The 12832-nt window shown below is 40.6% G+C and overlaps 1 protein-coding gene across 1 annotated transcript; it reads right to left on the reverse strand.

Moving 5' to 3' along the window:
- Positions 1-4485: 4485 nt before the first annotated feature.
- Positions 4486-12327, reverse strand: VGLL1 (vestigial like family member 1). The gene is made up of 6 exons (XM_053990256.1): positions 12220-12327; positions 9641-9704; positions 8521-8726; positions 7489-7905; positions 5349-5408; positions 4486-4729 (listed from the first exon to the last, which is right to left on the reverse strand). Exons 3-6 carry the CDS (start codon positions 8705-8707, stop codon positions 4689-4691), a joined length of 705 nt encoding a protein of 234 aa, XP_053846231.1. The 5' UTR covers positions 8708-8726; positions 9641-9704; positions 12220-12327; the 3' UTR covers positions 4486-4688.
- Positions 12328-12832: the final 505 nt, after the last annotated feature.

Genomic DNA, 12832 nt, shown 5'->3' on the forward strand with positions numbered 1-12832 from the left:
ATAGTATCACATGCCTCAAATATCTATGTTATGTGACAGCTTAACTAAAGCCAGATAGTTCTCCTTAGAATCTACTTAGTCTACCTTGGAAAGAAAAAACAAGCAACTTTATGCATCCAAAAGTCCGGCTGGAGGACTTTCCTTATTGCCCATCACTTTTAATTAGCTGATGTGTTTTCCCCTGGAGTGGGTTGAGCACAGCACCCAGACTGCACACGTTGTTTCTTGGCTGGGGAGCTGCACATGGCAACTTCTCTTATATATCATTTATCCTGCACATGCTTGAGACTTGATGATGTTTGGGCAGTTCACATGGAGCCCGTGGAGCATGGGTGCTTCTGCACTGCTTACGAGGCTCAAGGTGACAGTGTCCAACAGACAGCTAGTTCAGGATTATTTTAGGCTGTGCTCAGTCACCAGAGATGCCCTTTGGGTGTTCAGTATCTTCAGTTTCCTTCCATCCACTCAATTTGTTTTTCTGTTTGGCAGCGGGATCTATCTAAAGTGACATCTCACTCTGGGAAAACATGGTATTGGGAGCTAATTGATTGCTTTATAATTCTGAGCATAGAAAGTTTTTATTTTTGTGTGGGAAAGAGCTGTTATTTTATCCCCATCTTAGGTAGAAAGGTCATAAGCAGGAGCTGTAACACTGCTGCATTCCAAAATGAAACGCTTCTTGATAATATTTTTACAAGCCTATGCTGATTCTAGCATTAACCTTTTAGAGAAAGACAGATGGGGAAAACACAAATGCCCCTGGTCAGACACAAATCCAGAGCTTGCAACTCCTGGGCTGGGGCAATGGAAGGAGATGGGAGTGAGGATGAAGGTTAGGGAACCAGCCACTTTTCTCAGGGCTTTGCTGCACCCAACTTAACCCCCACCTAGAAACCAGGCTGGGGGACAACATGAATCAGCAGTGAATTCCTGGCATTGGGCTCAGCCAGGTTCACAGTGGCTCACAGGGGACCCTAGGCACTCCTGCTGGACCCTGTTTTGGGGAACACCGCATATGAGTTGGCTCACATTGGCTCAGCCAGCTCCATTATGGCTCCAGGCACCTGAAAGCATCCTCTGTGCTGTCCTGGAGAGCACAGCTGCTGCCTGCCCAGCACTCAGCTAGTTTTGTACCTCCTCAGTAAATAAGTTGTGATCTGTAGCATATGACCACAGTGCAGCTGCTTGTGCAGCAATATTGTCAGACCTGTAACATACAGCCCTCTGGCCTGTGATACTGAAACCCCTCCCAGATACCAAGGCACCAAAACTACCTGTTTGCACCAGTTTTCTGCCGAAATCCTCCAAGTGTAATGATATATGTTAGCTCACAGGAGTACCAAACCAAACTCTCAGTGGGTCAGCAGCTAAGTGGAATAGAGCCCTGAGTCCAAAACATGCAATGTTTTAAACCAGGTACTGCAGGAAAACAGAACACAGAACAAAGTGGCGCAATCACACTTTTACCCTGGACCAGGATTGCTGTGCTTGGTAAAGCCTGCCAGAAAAGGGGATTAAAAACCACAAGACCGAAAAAAATTCCAGCAATGAGTGAGTGTTTACCAAAGGCTACATGCCACATGGGTACATGAGGTGTCACTTGCTTACCTGGGATGAGACAAATTAATTGATACCTGAACAGAAATGAAAGCAAATGAAAGCTTGTGTTCCCTTTGAAAGGGATGAGCATTCTTTTTTTTTTTTTTTTTTTTTAATATATATAACACTTTAGGTTTTTCTTTCACAGCAAAAAGAATCTCTCTTGTTTGTCACAGCAGTCTGGGGCTATTTTTAACACTGCTAATGAGTGACTAAAGCAGGGTGGAGTAGCTAAGCCAGCTTGCTGCTCCCAGCCACCCACAAGGCTTTTCTAACCATCAGAGGTGGACCTGGACCAGAACCAGCTCATGTGAGGAGTCAAAGCAAGGTGCCTGCAAAGTGTCTGTGTCCTGGGACAGACATGGTGGAAAAAATGCACACCCATTCCTGCAGCTGAGTAAAAAAAGTCCTAGACTCCACACAGGGCAGGTATGTCCAGTGCTTGACATCAGTCTCTGAGACTAATGCATCTCAGAAACACATTAATCTCTGACCAGAGCTCATAAAGTATGTAGTTGGCATCTCATCTGCCCATCAGAAAAGCCATCTGTGCAAACAAGTTACTCCTGGACTAGAGGACACCCAATTAAATGCAAGTAGTGGTTTCTCACAGGGTCTGTAAATTAATAGAAAATAATAAAATCATTATGGGTTGGAAAGACCTCCCAGATCATCAAATCCAACCATTAACCCAGCACTGTGTTCACCATTAAACCACAGCCCCAAGAGCCCCATCCACACACTTTTTGAACACTTACAGGGATGTAACACCTGGCCCCAGTCTACCCTTTGGAATAGTCTCTGCAGAGGTCCATTGGCATTCAGGGGATCAGAAGCTGTTGAAAGGGGAACATCCAGCATTCCTTCTCCCATCACCTCCAAGATTGCTGGATTCAGAGGAGGGACCAAAGATAACTGGAAAGTACCAGATGGCAGTTGCTGGATGCAGCATCCCAGTTGCCAAGTCCTTGCCAGCAAGGAGAGTACACGCTGAATGGGAGTGAAGACAGTCACTGGAGCATGACAGCAGCAGGGCAGCACAGGAACACAGCAACATCCTGGGTTGGAAAGCAAGAAACACTCCACTCCAGACAAACAATATTCTAAAGAAACCAATATGTATATCTGTATTGTTTTAATCTATGCATATGTAAAGAAAAGCCTACCTGATGTAGAAAACTGCTGTGAAATGTTCAATACTCTCTTATATTAAATCATTAAAGGCAAATTGTAGTGATGGGTTAATTATGTTTATTGCAGAAGAGCAGTGAGATGCCATAAACCTGGGCACACTCTGGTGCATGGTGCTGTGGTGGTGTAAGACAAAATGCCAAAGTAGCACAGCCTCTGTGCCACAGCCCTCTATTCAATCCTCATTCCTCTAAAAGCCACGTTCTTGCAATAAGGGACACACATTTAAAAACAAGGTTTTTTTTTTTTCCCCCCCACCCACACTGCCTAACACCACTTGTCTGATTCACCAGAACCAAGGGTTTTATAAGTCATCTTGAATATTCCCAGCCTCCCAAGGGAAGCACTACATTTAAGAGCATTTAAATAGACTGTCTTTTCAGACCTTGCAGAGAAATTATATAAGCATTTTCCTTTGGAAGGGATGGAAGAGGAAGGAAAAAAAAAATCAATAATTTTAAGCGATAGAATTATAATTCACTAGAATTGTAGCACATACTAAGACAGATGTACACAATACAGGTTGGAAATCTTTGCTTTGGCCTGTTGATGAAGTCAGATTATATTACCATTTAGCCTTAAAAATCAGGTAATTAGTGACTTGGGATAACAAGACAAAACTACTTGGAGAGCTATTTGTAAACTTAGAAGAAAGGGATTTTTGTAGAAATATTAAAAAGGAGTGGGTTTTTTTTTCAGTGCTCATCTATAGCAAGACAGGACATTGGTGTATCTTTTATTAGTTTAGTTAAAACAGTTCCCCCTGTGATCTCAGATTGATGTAGAACATGTAACTACTGGAGCAAACTTGTAAAATTTTAAAAAAATAATTCCTTTAAAAATTTCAGTTTGTAAATTAGTACCATAAACACCTGATGTTGCTAAACTCATATTATTTATAAAATTACACAAGGTGTTATAACTGGAGCTGTGGCAGCAGAGATATCTGATGTAAGTCATAAACATTTATACCAGCTCAGGATTTGTTCTATAAAAATCACAATCTCTGCCATCTCAAAGGTCAAATTGCCTTCAGCAACTACATAGAGCTGTCAGGAAAAGCTAATCATGCTGTATTATATTAATTCATAACCAATGGAGAAGGAAAAAAATAAACCCCCAGAGCTTATTTACAAAAAGAATCTCTTACCTCTGCAGAGAGGCTGGGAAAAAAGAGCACTCCTACCTGCAGACTTTGCTGAATGGTATTTTAATTGCACCCAATGAGAATCAACATTTCTTCTCAGAGCTACTATGAATTCACTGCTTTCTAGAGGATGATGATACATTAGTGAGAGGGCAAAACAGAGCCTTCAGACATAAGTATATTATATACCTTCTGAAGAGTATCCCTAGGAATTGCAAGAATGGTCATAAATTGCAGCACTTTCAAATCATAAATAATATGCTTTGCTGGCCTGTGGTTGTAGTCTCTTGCCAGTGGCCTAAGACTGTTTTAAACAATACGGAGATATCAAATCAAGCTAAGAAGTTGCAGCATTGAATTTATGCTAACGTACTGATTTATGCACTTACAGGTTATCAGCTGCACTGATAAGAATTGTACTTCTTATCAGGAGGTGGTAAATTAATAAACACAGAAAGCTTAAAAAGGGCAGGAGTAATTTCAAGAGGGCTACATGAAAAGCCTTAAATAGACAATATATCGCCACAACAAACATACTGCCAGGTTAATACCACAAACATTAGAAATTGTTTACTGTATAGAAAAGGATTGTTTTGTCATTCCCCAAACAGTAACTAGTACATGTATTCTTCCAGCTGAGAGAAAAAACACAGGACAGCTGCAGTTCATTTCTTCTTGATTCACAGTCGCAAATAATAAAAGTTCACAGAAATAACTTTCTCTTTCAGAACAAAGTAGAAACATTCAGTTGCTAGAAGTACAAATCTCGTCTTCTGTCATGAATCTGAATACCTGAAAGATACAGCAGCATCAGGACAGTCAAACAGCACAGTCCTTGCAATCTCTTAAGATGTTGTGCAAACGAAATTGCACCTTTGGGTTTGGTGCAAAAGAATCCTTACTAGAATAACCTCTTCAAAGTATCCCCAAAGCATTGCACATCAAAGAACCAACAACGGGGTATGACCAGTATCAAGAGACTAATAAAAATAAGGAAGTCCAAATGCTTTGGGAGTAATTTCTTAGAACAACTCACCCAGCAGTATAGTGGGTTTGCTGGTGCAAACTGCAGCAGTGCTACCACATGCGTGCTTGAGGTACAAAGCAAGGGCTGTTCTATCTTTCTGGGATCTGAAACTTGGACAGCGAGTGCAAAACAGGCATTGTGAAATGGCAGCCTGAAGGTATAAGCACAAAAGCTAAGGTAGATGGGGTAAAAAAACCCCATGTCATTTTAATATAGTGTAGTGTTTTTTTTCTTCTTTGTTAATGTAGTTATGGGAAGTGGTGGTTCTGTCTGGGGAAAAAATGAGCTTTTGAAATACAAAAGCAAACAAGGAAAATCTTTAATACTACATGCATAAGCAAGGCTGCTGTTTTTTGTTCTAAATCTGCTGGTTTCTTTACTCACCTGCAGTGGCATGGCTTACACTGGGATTTTCTGAACCTTGGTAAGAGCTTGCTTTCCTCTCTTAAAAAAAAAAAATCAAAAATACTGGGGATGAGCAGAGATTCAGCACAGAGCTAAAAGTAGACATTAGTTAGTAAAGAAACCTTGTGCTTTTGCAGCCCAGCCTATAGCACAGGTGCTGAGGAGCTCTGTCTGGCACAGCAATATACACTTCCATAAATATAAATATCAGCTGTTCTTAAACATGGCACAGATCAAGAAGAAGTATATTTAACAAATAGAGCCAGGAAACAAGGACTCCAACAGCGGAACTAAATGTACACATCCTAGGGATTTGCCAAAGACTCCCTGTGAACATGGATCAGCCATTTCTTATTGATCCTTGTTGGGTTGTTTGATAATCACAAGGATGGTGTACATGTGTGGTGCTCTAGAGGCTCCCAAATATTCAGAAAGACCCTGTATACATCCTGAAAGAAACAGCTTTAATTGGTAATGGCTGGGGAATACTGAACTGTTTAATTTCCTTTTCATTTTTTTCCCCACTCATTTTCTTTCTAAATTTTGGGGAAAAAAAAGTCCACTGCTGTTAGCAGTACTTCCCTGTTATCAACACAAGACTAATCTAATGAAATAGCTCTTTTTCTGAAGGAGTCTGTTCCTGGGGCTCCCAAGTCTTGATAGGTTCACATTGCCCCCTTGGGGGAAGAGGGCACCTTACCTTGTTCTTAAATGAGATCCCAGTTCAGACAGTGTCTTTAAAGAAATTAAACTCTCATCCATTACCTACACAAAGTCGAGGGTGAGTGCCTATGCAATACATACAGAAAACTTCTGCTCATCTACCATGAGCAGAACATTTGCATTCCAGCTGAAGATACAGACACTCTCCCTTTAACATGAAAAGACACAGACAGGCATTAGATATTCTAGCAGTAATGAGTTAGCAAAACACGTACAGTCAGGGTCATACATAGATCTGTTGTATCCTCAAAAGAGGAACTGTAGATAAACTCCTGCTTGTCTCTGCAGGCAGTCTTTAGCCCACATTCTGGCAAATTCCTGCAGATGCACTTTCAAAACTTGGTAACCAGGAGGTATTTCACAGCTGCTTATTTTTCAAAACCTAAGCCTCAGGATTGCTTCTTCACATGCCCAATGTTTTTTGTTTAGAAGTACCAGGAAGAACGCACTGTATTTTTCCAGAAGACTCCCTAAACAATTTCACAACCCTTTTCCTTGTAGACCAGTGTCAAGCTGCCTGACTGGGGAATGCCCAGGAACAGCATGCAGGTGTACCGGAATGGGCATCAGCGCTTTGGCCAGGAAGCCTGACCCCAGAGACCTTATCAAAGGCAGAATTACTCACAAGAGAACAATTTTATCCAGTAGATCTAGATGCTGTGGGGACATAAATGAACTTCAGGCATCTTTCTGCTGTGCACTGGTAGTACCTAGGATTGGGATTCCTAGTAATTGAGGATAATAAGCAACAATCATCACCGTGTGAATTGCTTTAGCTCTGGGAAATCTGCAAGGAGCAGACATAGCCTTCAGGAGGCAGGGCAGCAGCACCTCATGGCAGGGAGCTCTTAGCCAGGAGACAAGGCAAGGTTGGTCCACCGGACCCTGTACCCTCACCATTCCAGCTACAGACAGACTGGGAGGGAGAAAAAACCCTGGCCATGCTGGTAAGGGCTGCAGTTTCCCACCCTGTACTCAGAACATAATTAACAGCCTGCACAGTAAGAGAGGCTGCTCAGGGATCTTTCCTGGCCACCCCTTTCTGGTCCCAATGAGGGAGCATCTGGTATACACCACACCTCATACCCATGCGTATTAGAGATTAAGATAGCACTATGAATAATGCTTATAGCCCCTTTAAATGGCTTCCCAATGTAAGCCAGAAGGCGAAATATTGTGTGAGTAGGCACAATTTTTTGCACATTTTTTGATTAACCCATCCTATATGACTAATTGATTCCAAGTACCACAGTACATATCAGGGTTACGTACTGTAAAAGATTTCTGCGAGTTTGCCAGAAGTTGGATCCGGCTTGAAAAGCTTAGGAACAGATGGCATTATTCTGCCACTTTGCATCAGATGTCACCAAAGAATAAAGTGATAGTATTTTCTTACCTCCGCCAGAAGCTGAACTTTGACTCATATTTTGTAACCTCGCAGGTCCAGTCATACAAGAAGAACTTGAGTGTTGCTTCATGGTGCATTCTTGCATGGATGTTAAGCATCTTTCCTGTTGCAGAAGGCCAAGAAGAGAACTGTATTTCCTGTCAGAGATCAGCTCATCGGCAGCATGCAGGTCAGGGAGGGTGTGAGGATACACTGAACCGGTGACACTGGGAGTCCCAGCTGGAGGGAAGGGCCATAAGTCTGCAGGCTGAGCTGGACGACTCCGCAGAGATGATGGCTGGCACTGGCCTACCACACCAGCAGCAGAAAAATTCAGAGCAGAATTTGCCATGCTTGTTGAAGAAGTTGATGGATATGGTTTGTAACAATGCGAAGAGAAATTCCACTGATGCGGAGACATGCTGTCTACTTAAAAAGAGAAAAAAAGCATCTGAAGTCTCATCAATTCTGACTTTTTTCCCAAGGCAAATTCCAGTGGACTTCTAAGGGAATGCTACCAGATTGCATATTCATTTTTACAGAAATACAAAATCACTTTAGTGCTGTTTATCTTAAAAATCAACCACAAATTCATAATAAAAGCAGATTAAACCATCACCAATCTTTCTACTAAGTATTTATACTGTAGTATGTGTACTACACAACCACTAACTTAGGCAGGTTTTTGACACCTGCAAGCTTAGACAAATATGTTTTTGTGAAGATGATAACTTCAGTCATAATGCACTTATTGCATGCAGCAATGATGGGGACACTTGGCTGGAAAATGATGACCTGGTCCTGCCAACAGGTCCATGGAAAGCTTAGGAATCACTCCAGCAATCAAAGGGATTTACCCAGGAAGTCTCAGCTATATAGCCTAGGTCTTTACAAGTATGATTCTCTTGCTTTCTATTTGCAAACAATTTCAAATTTAAGCTCAAGGGATCTTAAATTCCTTAGTAAAAGCCAGTCATCCTCATCTAACACCAGGCTCACATGTGGAAAGGAGCTCACAGTTTTTCAGGACAACAGTCTCACCCTTGTGTTTTGTGCTCAGATCTTGGGGGTTCTTGGCATTGCTGAGAGCTCTAGAAAAATGTTCATCTACCATGCTGTTAATGTCCCCTTGGAAATATGTGAACACCACACTCTGAGATCCCCATTCTGTTTTCACAGGATCTTTGCTTTTACTCAGCTTTGGGGAAAGCTCTTTTGTTTCTTCCATTTTCAAAGACGAACAGTCTCTGCAAAACAAAAAAGAAAAAAAAAAAGAAGAAAAGAAAAAGAAAAGAAAAAAAAAGAAAAAAAAAAGAAAAAAGAAAAAAGAAAAAAAAAAGAAAAAAAAGAAAAAAGAAAAAAAGAAAAAAAGAAAAAAAGAAAAAAAGAAAAAAAGAAAAAAAGAAAAAAAGAAAAAAAGAAAAAAGAAAAAAAAAAGAAAAAAGAAAAAAAAGAAAAAAAGAAAAAAAAAAGAAAAAAAAAGAAAAAAAAAGAAAAAAAAGAAAAAAAAGAAAAAAAAAGAAAAAAAAAGAAAAAAAAAGAAAAAAAAAAGAAAAACACCACCAAAAAAACAAAAAAAAACAAAAAAAAAACAAAAAAAAAAAAAAACCACAGGGAAAAAACCAAAACCAAACAATTCCAAAAAAAACCAGACAGGTCAAAGAGACAATATTTAACTTCAAGTGCCTAGTGAGTGGTGAGCCCAGCTTCCTCCCAAAAATGGTAGGGGCCAGAAGAACACTTATTGGTAGGATTAGATTATCTGTTTTTCTGATTTTTCCATGCATGTCTTCTTTACTGATTTCCTTATTAGACACTTCTAAAATGAAATACTTGGACAGAATGGGCACATCTACCCACCAGCTTTCATTTCTCACCCTGACTTTAAGTCTGGGTTTAGGATGTAGTACTCTGCGAATGCGCCCTCTGGAAGAACTGAAATATTTAAAAAAATAATTCAGAGGTGGCACTATCCCTGAATAAAGTTCAGGGTGAACTTATCAAAATGCTTTGTCCAATTTAGGTTTTTGTGTTGTTCAAAAAACAATGACAGAGTGAAAAAAAACCAAACAAACAAACAAAACAAGAGCAACAAAACCCCCAAACCCCAATATACTACATTAGAGCTGAAAATAATAGTTTTAGATAAAGTCTGAAGTACCTTAATCACTGTCAGCACAGGTCTCCAAAACAAAAAGAGTTGTAAGAATAATTAGTTGCTTCACCTGTTGGAAAAAGACATTCAGATTAAATTATTGGAAATTCAAATCATGGCAAATTCAAGTGAAAAAAAACACTACAAAACAACAACAAAAGAAATAACCTTTTCTTGTTTGAAACAACTTACCTAGGAACATGGTGGTTCTGCCAGCTGCTTAAAACTTTGAAGCAAGACTGCTAAAACACACACTGTGGGTTGACCAGAACTTACAGGTATAAGGCAGGAGCTACACTAAAATAGTTTGCAGGAAGTCAACAGAAGACTCCTTTTTGTTCTCTTAAAAAATCTCTGCTGCCAGGTGTGGTAAGAGTAGGACAAGGAGTGTCACTGCTTGCCCTGGAGAAGCATCATTTTCATGCATTTGTACAGTTTCTGGCCAAAGGGAGCAAGTTCCCAGCCAGAGCTCACAAGCCCTGCTCTAATCAAAATCATATTTAGCAAGGCTCAGGCTACAAATGCAATGAAGTGCCTGCTGGTTTTATTCAATTTTCCAGGCTCATTGTCAGCTCACAATACTGCATAGTATAATTGATTTACCTTGGTAGCAAAAAGAAGGCTGTTATTTTTCAGACATCAGGGCAACCTTTGGCCAATAGCCAGCTGTACCACATAAAACCTCATGAATCATTAGATTTGTGTTTCCATCGAACTAACTCTGCAATACACACCACTACTTAACCCAGTTCAATACATTCATCTAATTTCTTTCGTAGTCATACATCCCCTAATCCTCAGAAACTTCCCAATAAACACTGCACTCATCTGTGTCTCAAAGGATACCCTGAAGTGCCTGTGAAGTCTGCCTTCAAATAGTTTCTCAGAATTTTCTTGCACATGAAAAAAAGTGCTCAGGCTGCAAGACAAGTATTCAGAAAGTATTAGGAAACATGAGGATTAAAGTTGTCAAGCCATAATCTATCCCCATTGTAATGCTTAAGCCTTCACCTAAAAACTTCTTGTCCATGTTTATTATTTGCTTCCATATTTAGTTTTGCTTGTTTGCCTCCATCTCCCAGCACCATGTGCTCTGTTCAGTTCTCCCTGACTCATGGTCACTTGCTCAGCCAGCCCTAGTCTCCTGTCACCAACTGCTAACTCGTGGCCAAATTCAGGAGCTCCTTAGTCCTTATTTTAGAATTTCTATCGCTTTGCACCATCCTCCTAGATTCACCTAAACACAGCAGTGAGAGCAGGACTGCAAGGTCACACTGATTCGGAAGACAGTCTTTCACAACTTTAAAATTGACCCAGCTTTCCCAGACATAGAAAACTTAAAGAAACACTTCCTCCCAATTTACAGGCACCTTTCCAAGGTCCATGAGGGGAAGCAGGAACTAGCACAACCTGGCCACACAACTGGAAGGACTTCGAGCACAGGAAGAGATGCTGGTTTTTCTCAGTCTTGTTTTAGGAAAGCATCCTGTGATTTGGGTTAGGGAACTTTATGATTGCTCAGCCGGGGGCCAGCACTTGCCATCGAAAATTCCAATCCAAGAAGTGAAAGCTTGGCAAAGACATGAGCAACCAGATGGCCTGAGAAAGGACAAGGAGTCATCTTGACAGAAGAAGCAAAGCAGCTTTTCCTACTCTGTGCCAGCACTACACATCAACATACAATTTAGGAAGCATTAGCGCTGGCCCAGAGGATCAGTTTTCCCATTCTTCACTCAGTACAAGCCATTACATCTTTGTACCACTTTATTAACATGCTTAAGTAGCTCCTGGCATTAATTCTGGGCTCCTTTAGCATCCTTTATTTGTGTGCAGCAGCTTGTGTGACTGCGACCATTTAAAGTGCTGAAAAAATAATATATTTTAAAGAAAAAAAGGTCACTTATCTCTTTTTTTCCAGTGTTTCCCTTAAAAATCTCTTGTGATTTCCAACAAGTAGGCAGAGGAAGGCTGAGTATAATCTAGGTTACATCTCAGTCCTCTCAATGATCATATGGGCATAAGAATTCTAATGTCCCAGGAGACGGGACCTGAATTTGCAGCACTGTAGTCTTCATTACCTGAACTTCCTTATTCCATCACCCAGCACAAGGTCTGCAAAAGGCAGAAATCCTTCTAACTTGTGTCTGACACAAACCACTGTCAAAATAGAGTAGAAGTGGAGCTCGGGATGAAATGGACTCAGCTCATATCTCACTACTCTTAGAATGGGTTAATAATGGCAAAATAGTGCAAGTATTTGTCCAAGTTATTTCTCCTTCAAGTGGACAAGGACCCATGGTCAACACAGGCTTAAGAGTGGAGGCTGTTGACAGCTGACCACAAGACCTAATACTTTACAATATTTTTCACAATCCCCACACTTGCCAGCAGTATTAATTTACCAGCATGGGAGCATCTGACAGGGAACTCTTCATTCTTGATTTCATATTGCTCAAACCAGTTTGAAAAACAAAAGAACTCTCACTTCTCAAGTATTAAACCACAATTTAACAAGTCGGCATTCCCTCTCATCAAGTTATTCATCTAGTAAGGGAACATTTGAGGAAGTCAGTGAATTCTCCTACCTTAACTCACTGTCAGCAGCAGCGTCACACCAGTCAGATTTTCCAGATGTGGGACACTCATACTGTGTCCAGCAGGTCGGGATCCTTCCTGGGTCTGGCCAGCTCTGCATGCACTGAAGCGACTGCAGCAGAAGACAAGCCACGTTCATGAACTCCCCACACTTTCTAGCCTCCAGCTGCGCAGAACAAGGCGTTTCCTTCAGCCTATCTGCTAAGAATGCATGAAATGTACTCCAACAAGTCAACCAGGTTAGGAGGTTTCAGGAATGAGGAAAATAGGATTGTAAATAGGTTTAGGTTTGTTTGGGTTTTTTTTTTATGACAATGTGTACACAATAAAGAAGATACTGTGGACTTTGGAAAAATTTGGAGTAAGATGATAAACAAGATATGGCAGTGAACCAAACTCGTGCAGGATGATAAAGGACTTTTCCTATGTTACAGAATATTCACTCTTAAATTAGTAACAACAAACACCTATAAGAAAAACATCTGTTTCCAACCCAGATAAACTGAATAATCAATTTTTTCACTTTTCTTTGCTGGATCTGTTTTAGTAACTACAGGGGAAAAAAAAAAAAAAAAAAAATCATTCTTGTTCTGTAAGGGCTGC

Source organism: Vidua macroura, chromosome 14 (assembly GCF_024509145.1).
Source record: "Vidua macroura isolate BioBank_ID:100142 chromosome 14, ASM2450914v1, whole genome shotgun sequence".
Lineage (NCBI taxonomy): Eukaryota > Metazoa > Chordata > Aves > Passeriformes > Viduidae > Vidua > Vidua macroura.